Below are 17,799 nucleotides of genomic sequence, written 5' to 3'. Positions count from 1 at the left end.
GGAGGCCGGAACCTGTTACATTACAAAGGCTAACATAGAGTTATGTGACTGAAGATGTATAAAACCCACCAGACTCTAGGTACCAGACACACTCGTCTGTAGACATCAGCGGAGATGAAGCGTCTTCTAGTTTTGTTGTTGGTGACTGCTGTCTTCGCCGAGGAGAAGAAGATAGAAGAGAAGACAGAAGAGAAGAAACATGGCAAGAGAGGAATAGAAGACTTCGGTGGACACGAGTTCAGTGGTGGAGACTTTAGTAGACATGATTTTGGAGATCATGGTTTTGGGGGACATGACTTTGGGGGCCATGACTTCGGGGGCCATGACTTTAGTAATCATCACCACCACGAGGTGAAGACCATCACGATAGAGAAGGAGGTGAAGGTGCCGTACCCGGTCCACGTGGAGAAGAAGGTACCGTACCCTGTCAAGGTGCACGTCGAGAGGCCGGTCCCCTACCCTGTGGAGAAACCTTACCCGGTGACTGTGGAGAAGGAAGTGCCTTACCCGGTCAAGGAGTACATTCCTAAACCTTACCCTGTCGAGAAGAAAATACCCTACCCTGTGAAGGTGCATGTAGAGAGGCCAGTTCCCGTGCATATCCCCAAACCTTACCCCGTCTACGTAGAGAAGAAGGTGCCCTACCCTGTAAAGAAACATATCCCTTACCCGGTCAAGGTGCATGTCCCCCGGCCTGTCCCCTATCACGTTCCTGTTGTCAAACACGTGCCTTACCCCGTCGAGAAGAAAGTCCCTTATCCTGTCAAGGTGCCAGTTGAGAAACCAGTCCCCTACCCTGTGGAGAAGCCTTACCCCGTCCACGTAGAGAAGAAAGTTCCCTACCCGGTGGAGAAGGAGGTGCCATATCCAGTAAAGGTTCCGGTTCACATCCCAGTCCATGTTCACGATCACAAGCATGAGGAACATCATTTTGGAGAACATGATTTTACAGGACAGGGTCACAAAAGTTTTCACTTTGGAGGCTATGAACTATAAATAGTATTGAAGACATTGTAAATAATGAAAATGTGATCACGTATTTTGTACAGTTTGTATATATTAAATCGCCTTTAGGAATTAATTAATAAAATTTCACTCTTGATAACTGGTGTAATAAATTGAGTTACCGAATATCCTCCAACTACCTATTGTACTCTACGCGTCTTACAGCGGTGCCCAAAATACAGCAGACTGTGAATAGATGTACAGCAAATGTTTAGGTTAATATATTTTTAATCTCCCTATCATAATATACACAGATGATTTTTCATAACGCCGGTCTTTTTGAGTTAAATGTTCAAAGCAAGTGGGTAATAGACACACTAGTTTTTTTTATATAAAAACTATTCAAAAGTAAATATTCACCTTGAGTTGTTTGCTCATCCATGTTGCATCATATCACTACTGGAACACTTTGTGGAATGTTGAAGTTTAACTTTTTTTCTTTTCCAGGAACATTTGCTAATCATCATTCCATGTTTTTGTTGTTGTCGAAGTTATTTAAACCTACATTTGCGATTGTCAGAATCGAGCACAATAAGTTTACTTTTTATGTGATATTAGGCCTCATAGACATTTTATAAGGTCTCTTGGAGATCATCACTTATGAGAACATCACTTTGTAGGACATCAGTTTCAAGGAGAGGAGCACAGACATGAAATCTCGTACTTTGATGGCTGCAAACTATAAATAAATTTTGACATTGTGCAATTTGTACATATTTGTTGAGTGTTTGGATAGAAACTATACATAAAATACTCTCAACTAATTCATTATATTTTTTTCAACAAAAATAACATGGATTCATAAAACTCAACCCACATTCACAGAATAAACACTTTCCCTTTCAATTTTTTTAATTTCATTTTCTGACAACATGAAATATGTTATACCTATCTGCTGGCTTTCCATTCCCATTAAACGTACAGATTCAGGAAACATTTTACAAACAATATTCTTTTCCTACAGTTACCTAACAATGTACATGTTCCCTCACTGATTTGAGAAAGCAAAGTGAGACAATGTTAACATTGTCTCACTCGAATTACTTTGTCTCACTCCAGATTTGCAACGATAAGGCACAAAATAGTGAGCGCGTAACATGCAGACAAGGTCGTATGCGCGCGAAATACGTTGGCAGCACTGGCTGTAAATCAGCTGGTCAGCTGTTTTACTGTTGTATCATTAAATGTCATATTATAAGTTCACTTCTGTGTAAAAATATGTTAAGGTTTTTTTTACCAATTTATTTGTTTTATGGTAACTGTAGGAAAAATATAATGTACAACTCGAGTGCAAAGTGCAATTGCCTCACTCGAGAAACCATTCCTCTTCTCTCGAGTGAGTCAATTGCTCACTTTGCTCACTAGTTGCACAAATAACTAAAGTTAGTCAGATTCTTACTTGATTTTAAATGGTTTGTTGTTACCAAAGTGTTTAGTTAAAGAAACTACTTAGTGGCTTGGAACTCTGCTTTTGATCTATTTGTTTAATAAACGACAAATAGATATGTTTCTTAGGCGAATGTCTTTATCTGAACTTGAGAACTCCGTCTAATAAATACTCTTAGAGAAATTTAATGTTGAATACATTTTACCGATTTTATTTTATTCGAATTAAACTATTTTAAAATAACTAAATGTTTTTAGGTAGTTTAAATTGTGATGTTGCGGTGGTTTTTATTGAAAAGATAAACCACGGCCGTCAGAATGCTATTCCACAGTTTCATAGTTGGATACAAACATACTAAACTCATGTATATACAGTACTAAGATAATATTATCCAATATTTTCTTAGTTAATTATCGATGAGGTAGTAGACCGCAGCTATTATTATTATGATTGTATTATGATTGTCCAAATTTTAATATTAGTAATGATGTAAATTATGTTTTTTTTTTCTTACGATACCACTAACAAATATTATAATCCTATAAATTCATATATATATACAGTACCATATATGTTCATTACTACGCATAGTGTAATATTTGCGGCCACAAAGTATTAAATTAAAATTAATATTTAACATGGTAAAAAATGTGAAATAAAAATTCACAATACTAATTATTGTGTGTACAACTTCATTGTATTGTACAACTTTTCAAAATTTTGTTCGAAATTTATTTATTTTCAAGCTTCAAAAATGCAAACTACCGAAACTGTTTTAGGTAAACACTTTATTCATCTGACATTTAAAGGAACATATGCGAGGTATTACAATTGTTCAAAGCAAAAGAGTAAAAAGAACTGCTCGAGTATTTTAATATAAAAACCATGCTAAAGTAAACATTTTGCACGAGGAGTTTGCTCATCCATGCTGCATCATATCACAACCAGAGCGTATGACTCTGTGCATCTCGACTGAATGTCAGACTTTTTTGTAAAGTTTAACTTAACTTTTCTTCCAAATAAATTATGGTTGTGTTGCCTTTGTTGCTACGCATCAAACTGATTGGCCTTTCTTACTAACATCATAAATACCTCAATAATTAGATTTAAAAAGTTAATACCGGTTGAATTTTATTCACATTTGTATTATACTGCAATGAGGCATAATTGCTAACTAGATAACTTGTTGCTCGAAATCGAGCAAAACTGCAAGCTGTAATAAAAGAATAAACAACAAAAACATAAACAGCAAGACCGCAATCAAAGAGTCACTCTAAAGTAATTTCTGACTGATTATAGAAATTTGGAAAATATTTTGTTGTAAAAAATTTAAAAAAAATAGTCTACAATATTTAAATATACTGTAGATCCGCACTCATAATGCTTTGGTTATCTCTTATCCCGGTAGTGGGTGCCCTCTATTAGAACGTAAGCAAATGCGTTGTGTCCACCACACACTGTAAAGTGAGCTTTTTAGACTTGTTGTAGCAAGCTAAATCCCTCTCTTGACGCCAACCAGTACGACACGTACTACAGCATTGTTAAACTATTTGTAATATATGTTCTGTTTTAGGCGTGTTCAAATTAGGGGCACCAACCAAAGTCGAAAGTGAAAACTACAATAATTTAACTCTTTGTTCATAATACTAATAACATGCATAATAGCATAACTCCTTTAGTTAGGCAAGACTTATGCAATATTTTTAGGAAAGTCTACTGGTTAGAAGAGTGCATGGGTGGTTATTATAACGTAGCATAATAGCTTGATGAAATGCTCATAGAAACTTACCTCAGTCCCATTATTCTAGCTTAATACCCTGCCTTAACGACCTAAGTTGACTTAGTGGACTGATTCAATGTCTGCTAAATTACAATAATTATGATATGATTCAAGTGGCAAAGCAAAATCAACTGAGTTTAATTTTCTTGCTTTATAAAAGTAATAATTTTTGTCTATTAAATTGTTTTTTTTTTCTGAACGATCAACAATAAGAGAAGCACTAAACTATACTTAGAAAGATCCAAAGGTAGCTTAAAGCCATAGAAAATTCCAAAAGCAGTTTGTATTATAATTAAAAAGAAGTTATACGGTGATTGTGCTTCCAAGAACCCTGAGGAGTAACGGTGATAATAAGGCAGGCCAAGAGGGAAGCTTCTGGAATGATTCCAACATGGAATAACTCCGAGAAACAGTCGGTTTACTCGAGCATCCCGAGTGGTTTGGGCAGTCTGAAGATTATCAATATCTGCAGCTTATTCTCTTTATTGAAACATGGCGTCCCGTTTAGCCAAACTCTACAATAGTGGAACTTTGGTAACACGACCCTCGATAACAAGTCACCTATAATAACAAGTGTCATCTCAAACCCACTTGATTTATATTACTTCTAATCACATGTAATTGTAAACGTCAATCAGAAGTCAACCTTAATCATACCCATAAGAAACTTGTTATTTAGGTTCCACGGATTTTTTAGGATAGGGAGATAGCTTCTTCTTCTGTTCGATATTATGGTGTATCAATGATCCAATACACTTACGCCAAACTTAATAATTAAATACCCTCGCCAGAGCAAACCTGCAGACTAAGCCAATTAATCACCCCGTTTACGTGACCTGATCTTGCTGGTTCGCAATCTTAATCAAGTGTATCCAATTCTACACATTATTGCCAAATTCCATCAAAATCAAATATATATGTAGGGCTTTTCGTGCCATTTACTGTAATGGCTTCTTCGCTGTAAGCATATTCACCAAAACTGTTAATAGTAAATACGAATGTTAATAAGTAAGTCGTTTTGCTTTTGATAGTAAATTTTCAAGCAAAGAAGACTATTAGGTCGAATAGTAAATGTTAGTAATCCAAACATGTTTTGAACGTTGTGAGATAATTAGAAACGGCTCTCTAACACACGCTGCCAATAACAAATTGCCTCCTTTGAGACAGCGGCTTAGCTTTGGGGCTGCGACAAAGAGATTACGAACAATACAAGTTTGGTTTTGTTTGGATTGGAACAGTTTCTAAAAACTATATTTCAACTAATCAATAGTATAACATCTGTTTGGCCATATAGGCTAAATATAACAATTATTACGGAACGTCTAAAACATTAAATGACTGTAAAAAGTACATAATTACGAACATAAATTGCTGTTAACTTTGGTGAGTTTCTAATGATATCTTTGAGAGTTATTTGTATAAGGCTAATTTTTGTATTATCAAAACATGTTCTATTAATTTAATAATAATTTAATTTAATTTAAACTAGAGGTCGTCCCGTGGTCAAAAGCTCGACGTAAAATATCTAATGTTCAGACTTCTCTACTTTCACCCCACCCTGTAAATAAAACATGTGATTGGAATTTCTTCATTTGTTTTGATTTTCTGTTTATGTTTCGTTGCCAGCGTAGCAACCCGTAAGGCCCATGTTATTTTTTTATTTTTTTTTTTTTCATTTTTTGCGCTTATTTCAGAGCCCATTAATTATATTTTAATTTATAAAGGGACTCAGCACACCTACAGGTAAATATCTTTCTAACAGTATGCGTAGATTTTCCCTACGATGCACACGAGCTGAGAAAAAAGGTTTTAACGAATCATGCTTGCCTATTAATATAGATGGTAGTTTAATGTTCACTAACCTCACGTTACGGAAAACTTAATACATGAATAAATATTACATTGATAAGTTTGTATTTTATTGTATTAACCCAACAGTTAGATTCGATAAGGTTTTAAAGTGTTTTGCGTTTTATAAGTACTGTATACTCTGTTTTTATTGACATAAAGTCCCTGTGGAGATCCAAAGCAGTATAAAGCATTGGACATTTGCATGACAAGGTGGACGAGTGTACAACTCTCGCATAACAAACTGCTTCATTTGTCCACTACTCATTGTGCATAAATATACAAACTAATTTTAAATTTCGTCCTAAGAGATGGGTGATATTCTTCTTTGAAATTGTTTATTGTAACTTTAGGTAAATGTGAATTTCTAGTGTGAAATATCGTTTCAAAATATATTAATTGAACTCTTATTTCCATAAAATCTTTTTGTGGAGAATAAATCCGTCGTACATAGATTTAACAGAGAAAATTTAATTTTGGAGCCTAATTGATATCATGGTCTTAGGTATTCTAACACTTACACCAATGTATATCTCCCTTCTTAACATCGACAAACGACTCCATCTAGCCTAATATCAATACCATTCAGACATTTACGAGTAAAACACAATAATCAGGAATAACACAATAATGAGGAATGGATGTATGGCAATGAGGCATTGTTAGGTAATGCCTAATGTTTGATGTCGGCTTCTTGCCGCGCTGTCTTTGAATAACCCGACACCAGTAAATCTTTACCGTGGATGGTTATACGCTTTGGCAAATAAAACAATAGAACTTAATTTCCAAGTAGTGTAAGAATTACTGGTAGTTTAGAATTGTTGAAAATGGAGGCAATGTGTTAGCTAAAATATCTTTGTATGAAAAGAAACAACCGCAGTTAAATAAACATAACTACAGATAAATAATCTCCAACGTGCTCTTTCATCCGAGAATCATCATATTACAGCACCGGTCTTAACGCTTGTCCATTATCTTTAGGAAAACGCTTACTGTCGTTGTGGTTGTATTACCTAATTAATCCTTAATTAATGGCTTACTTATTATGTTGTGGTTGTATATATTTTTTTTATTTCTAATTTGTTGTAAGAAAATCTGTAAGCTTCACAAACAAAATAGATACAAGATATAGAAAAAAAGTAATAACATAAAATGCTTAGGTGGTAAAAGTTAAATTAACCCTATGGTACATTGTTATGTTAAGAAACCCAAATCGGCATCAAACTAAAAATGTGTACTAAAAATTAGAATATGGAAAATGATGTTTAACCTATATTAAACTTGATACATATTCTATAGTTCAAGGCATATTCTACATAACATACATAAGGTACATATTCTATGTAACATTACGTATTTAAAGTATTCTAAATTGAGTGTTAAGTAGAACTAGTTGTTACCCACGGGCTTCACCCCGTTTGACTTCAATTAATAAAACTATTGATTGGTTAGGTCAAGCTGAAATAAACAAAACAGAATACAGTAATACAAACAAATAATCACACCTGATTTTAATAAGGTAATAAATTGAAAGAATAACATACAAATTAATGCAGCTGAGGTATTTTTAAGATTAGGTAATATAGAAAGTTCCCTTAGGAAAGCAATTATGACCTTATAGGGTAATTTGTGAAATAATGGATAGTTTTGCGCAAGGTTTCTCGTCATGACGAACGTTTTAAGTATATGGTTTATAGGAGGGGGGGGGACTTGTAGCTTTCTCAAAAGTTCATGGGTACTTTTGGCTTTATATATAGATACGTCAAAATTGAATGAATGTAGTTCTGACATTTTCATGTAAACATTGTCAATAGTACGTTTTCAATTTAAAAACTGCCAACACATATTCCGGAGACCAACTTTTAAGCCATGCTTGACATCAAGGATTGGAAAGTTCTCTTTTTCGGCCTAACGTTAACTCCAATCCGGAGGAAGAGTTAGTTTTGAGGTTGACGATAACAATAATCCTTTAACTCTAAGGATTTTGGATGCGGGTGGGGTTAAGTGAGAGGAGTTTAGTCAAAGACTCAAAGAGAGTGGACAAATTAATTTAAAGTTAAACTCAAAGTTGATACTAAATATTGTTTGCCAATATGCCGCATTTAAAAAGTAATTTTAGTGATAAAACATAGTTTTTTTATGGAGAAACTGTAAATATATCGAGTTTTAAATTAACTTCTCAGTTATTCTTTTTCAAAGCCAAGCTTATAAGATGTCGTTGGAATTTGAATAATATTTACTTTATTTATGTATCTTGCATTTTTTTTTGTAGGTTTTGTGGAATTTGAAATACAATATTTAAAATAGCCACAATCTTTTAACGATCCAAAGGTTTTGTTCATATTTTGCATGAAGACAGTTTTCAAAAAGGTGATCAATTTTGCAGACCTTTGTGACTGTAACTGTTAGGAATGTTTAAGAAAGGAGGGGTTAAAGAAGGTTTTAGTAAAAAATACATACAGGCAGACATACGCTAATCGAAATGAGATAGGATGTATGTTTATATGAACTTTTTTGCTTCAATCAATCAATCAATCAAATATTCTTTATTCACAAAGTTTAGACAATATGTCTTTAATAGTGTCATTAAACTAACATAAACAAAAAATTATAAACTAAACAATTAAAATCATTCACAAAGGATTTATACAGTAAAACTAAAAATGTGTGCTATAACTTCAAAATATCACAAAATCTTAGAAGGTTATGTCAGAGTAAAACTAGGTAGTATCTGGAATTCAAACGGTCGTTTTGAGATTACAATTTAAAACTTCTTTGATGGAATAAAATGGGTTTCTTATCAACAAGTCTTTTAGTAGGCTTTTGAATCTGTTTGTATTATTTTCTTTTTTAAGTGAAATCGGTAATTTTTTTAGAAATTTTAAGCCTGCATATGAAGGTTTTTTGGTATAGAATTCTAAATTAAGTCTAGGAAGGTTAATTTAAAAGCGTGTGTTATATTTACTTGCAGTGGATAATAAATTAAATTGTTTTGCATAAATTATTGTCTCATAAATATACAAACTGTAAACTGTTAATACACCCAATTCAGGAAAGATATTTTTAACTGAATCTGTTCTTTTTAATTTCATGATCACTCTAATAGCTTTTTCTTGTTTTATAAGTATTTTATCCAAATTTGCCTTAGTTGTTGCTCCGTAAATGGCGATTCCATAGGATATGTGGGAATGAATAAGAGAATAATAGATTATCCTAAGAGTTTCCAAGTTGCAAACCTTGGACATAAGCCGCGAGGCTCATGCTCATGCTGGCATTCATATGCCAGATGATAATTTATTTACTACATAGTTTATGTGATTATCCCAAAATAGATTTTCATCAATAACCAGTCCCAGAAACTTTGTTTGGCTTACCTGATCAATTTTGTCTGTTTTTATAAAAATATTAGGTTCAAATGCTGTTATTGATTGTTTAGTTGAAAAGGATATTAGATTTGATTTTGTTGTGCTGATAAGCAGATTTCTTTCATCCAAAAACGTTTTTATACAGAGGAGACTCCTGTTTGAGGATTTTTCAATAATTAAATTGTATTTTCCTGAAAACAAAACCTTAGAGACATCAGCATACAGACACATAGATCCATGACTGACCGGGATCATCTCTGGTAACCCCTTAATGTAACAGAGGAACAAAAGAGGCCCCAAGATTGATCCCTGGGGTACTCCATATCGTAGTGTCTGCCGCTGAGATCTAAATTTTTCAAAATATTTAGTATTTCTTTTCTCTATTACGTAGTCCACTTCAACCAACTGTTCTCTGTTTTCTAAATATGAAGTGAACCACCGTAATTCTTTTCCTATTATTCCTAATTCATTTAAAATATTTAATAGTTTACAATGTGAAACGCTGTCAAAAGCTCTACTAAGGTCTAAAAATATTCCAACTACTTTATCACCATTATCTACTGAATTTATAATTGATTCAATAAAATTTATACCAGCTGTTATTGTAGATTTGTCTGGTCTAAACCCGTGTTGCTTCTTATCGATTCGTTTCAAGGTAATTAAAGAGCTGAATATAAACAACTCGTTCAAAAATTTTTGAAAAAACCGGTAAAAGAGATATTGGGCGATAGCATGATGGATCTGCGGTGTTTCCTTTTTTGAATATGGGAATAACTTTGGCTAATTTTAATTTGGATGGAAAAATTCCCGAAATCAGAGAAGAATTTATTACATGTGCTAATGGTTTTAAAATATATGGTAATGATTTTTTAATTATTGTGATAGGTATTTCATCATACCCCGTTGAATATTTATTTTCAAAAGAAAGTATTAAGATTGCCTTCAGTTATAGATTCAAACTTAAAATTTTTAATAATGCAAGATTTTGAGGGGTTCTGTGTTACTGTACCTATTTCTGTTGTTAATGGTTGTGAAACATATGGCAAAACAAGCTTTTCAACTGCAGTTGTAAAAAAGTTATTAAATATATTACTCACTGCCAGTGGGTGTGTTACCGTGCTTATTTTGACTTAAGGAATCACTACTACGTAAACTATGCCCCACCTTTTTTCCACACCCTGTATAGATTTACTTGTCATCAATATTGCCCCATAAACTGAAAGTAGTCAAGTTGTGAAGATATATATATAGCCTTACACCAATAACGCAGTTTTGACTGCAAGTACATGTTTAGTCTAGCAAGCACGGTATTTAGAGTTTAACCATATTTAACAAGTTCATGTTTCAAAGAGAATTATTCTTTTAAGAATTATCTAGGAAATACTACTCGGTATTCTCACAAAGAGACAACCCTTAATCTCAATTTTTTTTTTTTTTATAAATCTTTTATAAGATTAGAGCTACAAATTTAGTGGCACACTGGTACATACTCTAAGTTGTTTTCCATAGTAAAATATCACAACTACTGAAAGGTTATTTATTAATTCTAATACTATATTTCCAAGGACAAGTTTTAAAAGGTGGGTATAGTAAAAAGAATCGGATATATTATGATTCTAGTAATCTGTAGCTACAGAGGTAATTGTCATTGACAATTTTCAGATAAAGTTGTTTGGAAGTTTACAAAAGAACAATCAGTCTGGGATTTCAATAAGTTTCTTGTTTGAGCTCAGACAAACTTATAAATTCGCAGTAATTTGTCTGCATACTTTGATGTTGCTACTAATTAAAGGGACAATTCATGCTTAATAAATCTTAGATTCTTTTTTTAAAACGTTTACATGGAATTAAACAATAAAAGGCTTAAATACTCGCTAGTAAGCGACCAATTTAATTTCAGTTGGAACTAGTTTTGGCTCCTATTTAGAGCCATCATTAGGTTTTCAGTTTTTTTTTTTAGAAAAAAAAAATATTTCAAACGTAAATGTCTAAATATTCTGAATTAATATTTATACGTAAACATTAGGATCTTACATTAGGTTTACGAATACAAAAATTGGTGTTTCAGGCCTAAATAAATATGCAACTGACTAGGTTTAACGAATAAAAAAAAATAAAGATGTTTAATTGCAACATTTGTCGCAGAGTCTCGCCTCTGAAAGTCACAGATGATAGATCGTTGGACTAGTAATGACTTCTGATCAGAGTATACTCTAGTGTGTTGCTTAGAATACCTATAAAGTATAATGTATATTATCAAATAAATACACTATAACTACGTCAAAGTAAGAAATATTTTACTACAACGCTTGTTATTTGAAAGACATGGGTACGGTTCATAAAGGGAAAATCGAAATAAAAATAAATAAAAACGATAAAATGTGTGAATTATTTTTTTTTTATTTATTTATTTTTTTTTTAAGCAGAATATAATACAGACTAGGTTTTATGGGAATGAGAACGATGATTCCTTGAGGAGATTCAAAACCACAACCCTGTTTGAGGGGACTCGGAAAAAAAGTCAAAATCAAGTTCACACTCAGTAAGATCAAAATATTAATTTTAAAAAGTCATCTTTACGAAAAATATAAGACCAAAATTATATATTCTGTGTATATTTGCATAAAAACATAGTTACAAAAATAACTCGTTTTACAAAAAACTACAAGGGTATACAATGGCTTACAATCGAAATTTACATCTGAGTTTATAACAGCTGAATTTTACTCCCTAGGTACTACTTTAAACCTCCAATGTATTAAAAATGATTTTTTTTAATAATAACAGCTTATTTATTACGAGAAAACAGAAGAAACAATTTTTTACAGCAACCTCTTGGCTTCAATCAACAGTATTTAATATATAACTTAATTTATAACTTATTAATTTATAACTTAAAGGCTGTCGATGTTAAAACCACAACGCTCCCCCCTCACACTGTTATTACACTTTCTATTAACTACTCCTTAAACTTTAAAATATTAAAAAAAAAAAATACTATTTTAAACTGGAAACAATAATAATTTTTACACAGGTTCATTGCAGAATTAACTAATTTAAAGAAGTGATCACAAAATCGTCAAGGAATTTAGCATGTAATGATGTTAAGTTTTATTTAAAACAACTGGCAATGTATTTAGCGAATTTTTTTTTTAATGTATCAAAAAAGCGTGAGCACCTATTGAAGGTTATTATATTTTTTATATATTTTATTGCTGTATATTGAAAATCGTATTATTAAATAATCTAACACTCCTACAGTACCTATTTATATTTTAAATGCAATAAAACAAAGGTGTTTTCATTAGTGTTGTCTCGTCTCTAAATCTAATAGTTTCCGAGATACCAATGGCGACATAGTTAAATTGTTCACCCTGTGTACGTAATGGTAACCTAAACTTTTCAGTTATTTAATAGTTTGGATAATTTTCATCGGCAAGTTAGTTGTATAACTTTAGATATTCCTCAAATAAAGATTCAATAGGCTACCTACATAGATATATATTCTACAAGAGCCATAGCAAACCATATATTTTATGTATGGTTCGTTCCGAAGCAAATAGATATTTCTACTTTCGTTTTTAAATATACAGTTATTACCAAACTTTCCTCGTTGCATATTGTTAAAAATATTTGAATACAAGAGAGACAAAAATATAATATTGAAAAATCAAATTAAATTTCAAAAGGAGCACAAAAGAACTATTGTATGACAGATTTGTATGACAAAATAACGTAATAATTCTAATTTAATGTATCACAATTAATGTTAACCTTTGGTTAGTATTATTCACAAAACACAACTAACTTAAAACGGTTCGAAAGTAAACTGCAGAAATTAGTACTGAATATAACAAACATTTATCTTGCATGAAGACAAATAATTGTCACATACAAAGGAAGTTTGAACAATAGAACTTCGGCCAGCTTTGGTATGGAAAATTCAAGCGAGGGTTTCATGTTTGTGTAGAAACAGTGTTTCCTCTTTTACTGGCTTTTAAGATTAAAGTAATATTTCTTGAATTATTTGTTAAAAATTAGGCGGTTGTAAAAAAATTAAATGCACACTTTCTCTCTTTGTTTGAATTACAATAATTGTATATTAACTCATTAAATATATTGTTGGGTTTAGCTTAACCATCTTTTGCGACTCAATTATTGACTTATTGGTAAATAGTTATTGGCAGATACAAATTAAATTTATATATGAAGTTTTCACACACAACTTTATATGAATGTTTTATTTCTTTTATATGTTTTTATTTATTTAGTTTTTTTCAAAAAACCTCTCCTGTTAATTATCATAACACCAGACAAAAATATGACATTGTTAGACCTGATAAGTATTATAAGAACCATAGTTACCTTCAAATGTTAATGTATTATAAACTGCCACCTAACGTTAACTTGTTACCACCTAAGGAATTTAACAATGTTATTAGCAAGTGAATTAAGGTTAAGACATTTTATACCAATTGAGAGTACCTGATCCGTGACACTCAAGATATTATGCATTGATTTGTGTTAAAACATTGACGACACCTATTGTATATTGTATTTAATGGTGAATAAATTCTTGATTCTTTATTCATTCTTGATTCTTTTCTTTCATTACAAATGCTAACCCTAACTAAAGACTACTAGTGGTGACATGGTCATAGAAATATTAACCTCTGCATTCATTCACTCACTTCCAATCACCTACTATTTTTTAAGACTATAATTTTTAAGGTAACATAATTTATCTTCTGACCTACATATATCTCCTGAATATACATATCTTCGTATACATACGATATCGTAATTTATTTCATAGATTTCCAAAATACCTCTCGTTCTTATAAATTTGAGTTATATAAGTTATAAGTTATAAGTTTGAGTTGTTAAGAAAAGAATAAATAGAAAACTTTTGAGAAATATTCATAAAATGTGTAAAAAATGTGCTATATAATTGTATTAGTATTTTATAATAATCCTACTGGTGTAATAACTATTGGCGGAGTCCAGCATTTTATTTGCTTACGGAAGATTTGTGTTTAAAAATAAATAAGTATTTAGAGTATTTGAAATGGTGATATCAAAACCCCTTAGAATATATTTTTACAATAATAGACATGTTTAATATTACAAGTAAGAGATTAGTTCAAGATTACTTTAGTAAATACTCGATCTCTTGGGCATCATTACGATATGCAATTAAAACTTGATCTTACGATAGCGGCACAAGTTCCTTCAATTATTGCAGTTCGAACTTCAGTTCATTTTAACTTGTAATTGCACAAAGACCAAGCAGTTGTAAAATACAATTATTAATGATAAACCTTAATAACTTGATGGGATATGAATTTACTTGTTACAACCTAATAAACTTTAATTACCACGATGACGTTTCTAGTTTAATGACTTATCTAATTCATTACATTAATAATATAAGTAAATCTAAAAAGTTTAAACTAACGCCAAAAACATTAGTGTATTATCCACTTTTTAGAAATGTTTGAAAATGGTTTAAATGAGTATGGGAATTTAGTTTAAGTATATTCAATTAGTTTTACTTTTCAAATACACGTTGGGTGTAAGGTTTAGGTTCTTAAATAAATAAGAGGTGCAGCGAAAAAGGTAGTTTTGAAAAGTTTCATGGCCAGTTATACCAAAAATCCGCTGTGTAATCCTAGAACTTGCTTACGAATCTAAGGTTATTTTTTCAAATTTTTTCACACTCTTAGGTAACGAAATAGTAACTTTTCTTAAGGTATTGGCTTTCGCCAATCACGTCTTTGTACCTAAACATGCTTAGTTCCAAAATAGGCTAAAACCTTGTGCTGAATACCAATATAAGTTTTTAAAAACCCCACAATTCCACGTACAGACATAGCTCGTAGTATAATATGATAGTGAGCGTAAACACTCTCGTATCAACCTATATCAGTTATGAGTCAAACTTTAAGATATGCATCATACGTATGCCAGGTAACGAACCGTATCTGAAGACTGTTATGGTGAGGAATTGGGAAGCGTCTGCATTGCATTGACCAACATACAGAGTTATGTGACTGAAGATGTATAAAACCCACCAGACTCTAGGTACCAGACACACTCGTCTGTAGACATCAGTGGAGATGAAGTGTCTTCTAGTCTTGTTGTTGGTGACTGCTGTCTTCGCCGTGGAGAAGAAGGTCGAAGATAAGAAAGAAGAGAAGACACATGACAAGAGAGGAATAGAAAACTTCGGTGGACACGAGTTAAGTAATGGAGACTTTGGTGAACATGATTTACAAAGTCATGGTTTTGGAGGTCAAGACTTCGGAGAACATGACTTTAGTAATCATCACCACCACGAGGTGAAGACCATCACTATAGAGAAGGAGGTGAAGGTGCCGTACCCGGTCCACGTGGAGAAGAAGGTACCGTACCCTGTCAAGGTGCACGTCGAGAGGCCGGTCCCATACCCTGTGGAGAAACCTTACCCTGTGACTGTGGAGAAGAAAGTGCCTTACCCGGTCAAGGAGTACATCCCTAAGCCTTACCCTGTCGAGAAGAAGATTCCTTACCCTGTGAAGGTTCCTGTGGTTAGACCAGTCCCCGTGCATATCTCCAAGCCTTACCCCGTCTACGTAGAGAAGAAGGTGCCTTACCATGTAGAGAAACACATCCCCTACCCGGTCAAGGTGCATGTCCCCCGGCCTGTCCCCTATCTCGTTCCTGTTGTCAAACACGTGCCTTACCCCGTCGAGAAGAAAGTTCCTTATCCCGTCAAGGTGCCAGTTCAGAAGCCAGTCCCCTACCCTGTGGAGAAGCCTTACCCCGTCTACGTAGAGAAGAAGGTTCCCTACCCGGTGGAGAAGGAGGTGCCGTATCCAGTCAAGGTTCACATTCCGGTCCATGTCCACGAGCATCATGCACATGAGGAACATCACTTCGGAGGACATCACCACCAAGAAGAGAAGCAAGGACACGAAATTTTCCACTTTGGCAACCATGAACTATAAATATATTTTTAACATTTTAAAATGTGTATATATTTGTTATGTTTTTCAAAATAAATATTTTAAAATATAGCCTACTCTCAACTGACCGACTAATTCACCAGGTATTTTAATTTAAAAGGAATTTTGTTTAGTTAAATAAAATATATACAGTATTTTATAAGATGATTTAAAAAATGCCAAATACTCTAGGGCAGAGTTGTAATGGAATTTCTTTAAAACACTTCTTGTTTTACATCTACAGTGAGGTGTACAGTTAAATTTTCACAGCAATAGTGCAAAAAGAGCCATTCGGGTGTTTTGATATTTAAAAAAGAAAGTAACAGTAAACATGCGTCTTAAGGTGTTTGCTCGTCCATGCTGCATCATTTCACAATTGGAGCATGACTTTGTGCATCTAGAATGGTTAGGGTTTGTGTTTTGTCTTTCAGATACACTTGAATCAAATTAAAGATTATATCGCTCTTTTTACTGTCCTTCAAACCGTCTTTATATTTTTTCTACGACTCTAAAATTCGCTATAATTTGATTACAAACACTGTTTACAATGGTTGACTATTATTTTCCTTTTTTTCTCAAACTGTAAGATGCCATTTCATGTAAATCTAAAAGACGAATGACATGGATTAGATATGGGTAAGTAAAATTCATTAAAAATGGTTATATATTCTCTGTTTCGATTTACCTCTATTTTAATGTTTGAATTATATCTCTATTTATTCTATGGATTATATATATTTTTTTCTTTTTTCCTTTTGAATAATACTTTAATACTCGTATATTCAAAAGTGTAAGAAGGATTTAATCATAAAACATGTCCTGTTTTATAGCAGTAAATGTATTGGTATAAGGTGTTATTATAACATAAATGGCTAGATAAATAGCTCATAGAAACTTACCTCAAACCCAGTATTCGAACTAGTCCTATCTTAACGACCTAGATTTACATAGCTAAGCTGACTGATACCTATATAAAAGGCTTAAATTTGATATTGAATACCGGTAGTGTAAAAGTTGATAGCAAGTTCAAACAAACTACAATAAGTTCATAATATTACTTTTTTTGTGAAAAATAACTAAGATACATAATGTAACATATTAATTTATTTAGCAACTGGCGATAAAAATAAGGTCTACTGATAATGTATAGCTTTACTTAGAAAGATAAAAGAGTTAGTTTAAAACTCGTCAACATTTCAAAAGCAGTTTTTATTAAATGAAAAAGAAGTTATGGGATGATTGTGCTTCCAAGTGGACTGAAGAGAAAATGTGATAAGAAGAGCCAAGAGGGAAGCTTCTGGAATGATTCCAACATGGAATAACTCCGAGAAACAGACGGTACTCGAGCGTCCCAAGTAGTTTGGGGAAGTAAGGAGGTTATCAATATCTGGAAGTCTTTATTAAAACTTGGCCTCTCGCATCGTTCAG

General features: G+C 32.6%; 1 protein-coding gene across 1 annotated transcript; it reads left to right on the top strand.

The window, feature by feature from the left end:
• The first annotated feature begins 114 nt into the window (after window positions 1-114).
• Window positions 115-16,374, top strand: LOC128989162 (titin-like). Its single transcript, XM_054411031.1, has 3 exons — window positions 115-432; window positions 517-900; window positions 15,493-16,374. The coding sequence occupies exons 1-3, from the start codon at window positions 115-117 to the stop codon at window positions 16,372-16,374; spliced, it is 1,584 nt and encodes a 527-aa protein (XP_054267006.1).
• The last annotated feature ends 1,425 nt before the right edge of the window (window positions 16,375-17,799 follow it).

Source organism: Macrosteles quadrilineatus, unplaced genomic scaffold (genome assembly GCF_028750875.1).
Source record: "Macrosteles quadrilineatus isolate MER2022 unplaced genomic scaffold, UCM_ALF_1.0 Scaffold_3__2_contigs__length_128488019, whole genome shotgun sequence".
Taxonomy (NCBI): Eukaryota; Metazoa; Arthropoda; class Insecta; order Hemiptera; family Cicadellidae; genus Macrosteles; species Macrosteles quadrilineatus.
Note: the sequence above shows the minus strand (reverse complement) of the source record. Positions and strands in the feature narration are given on the sequence as shown.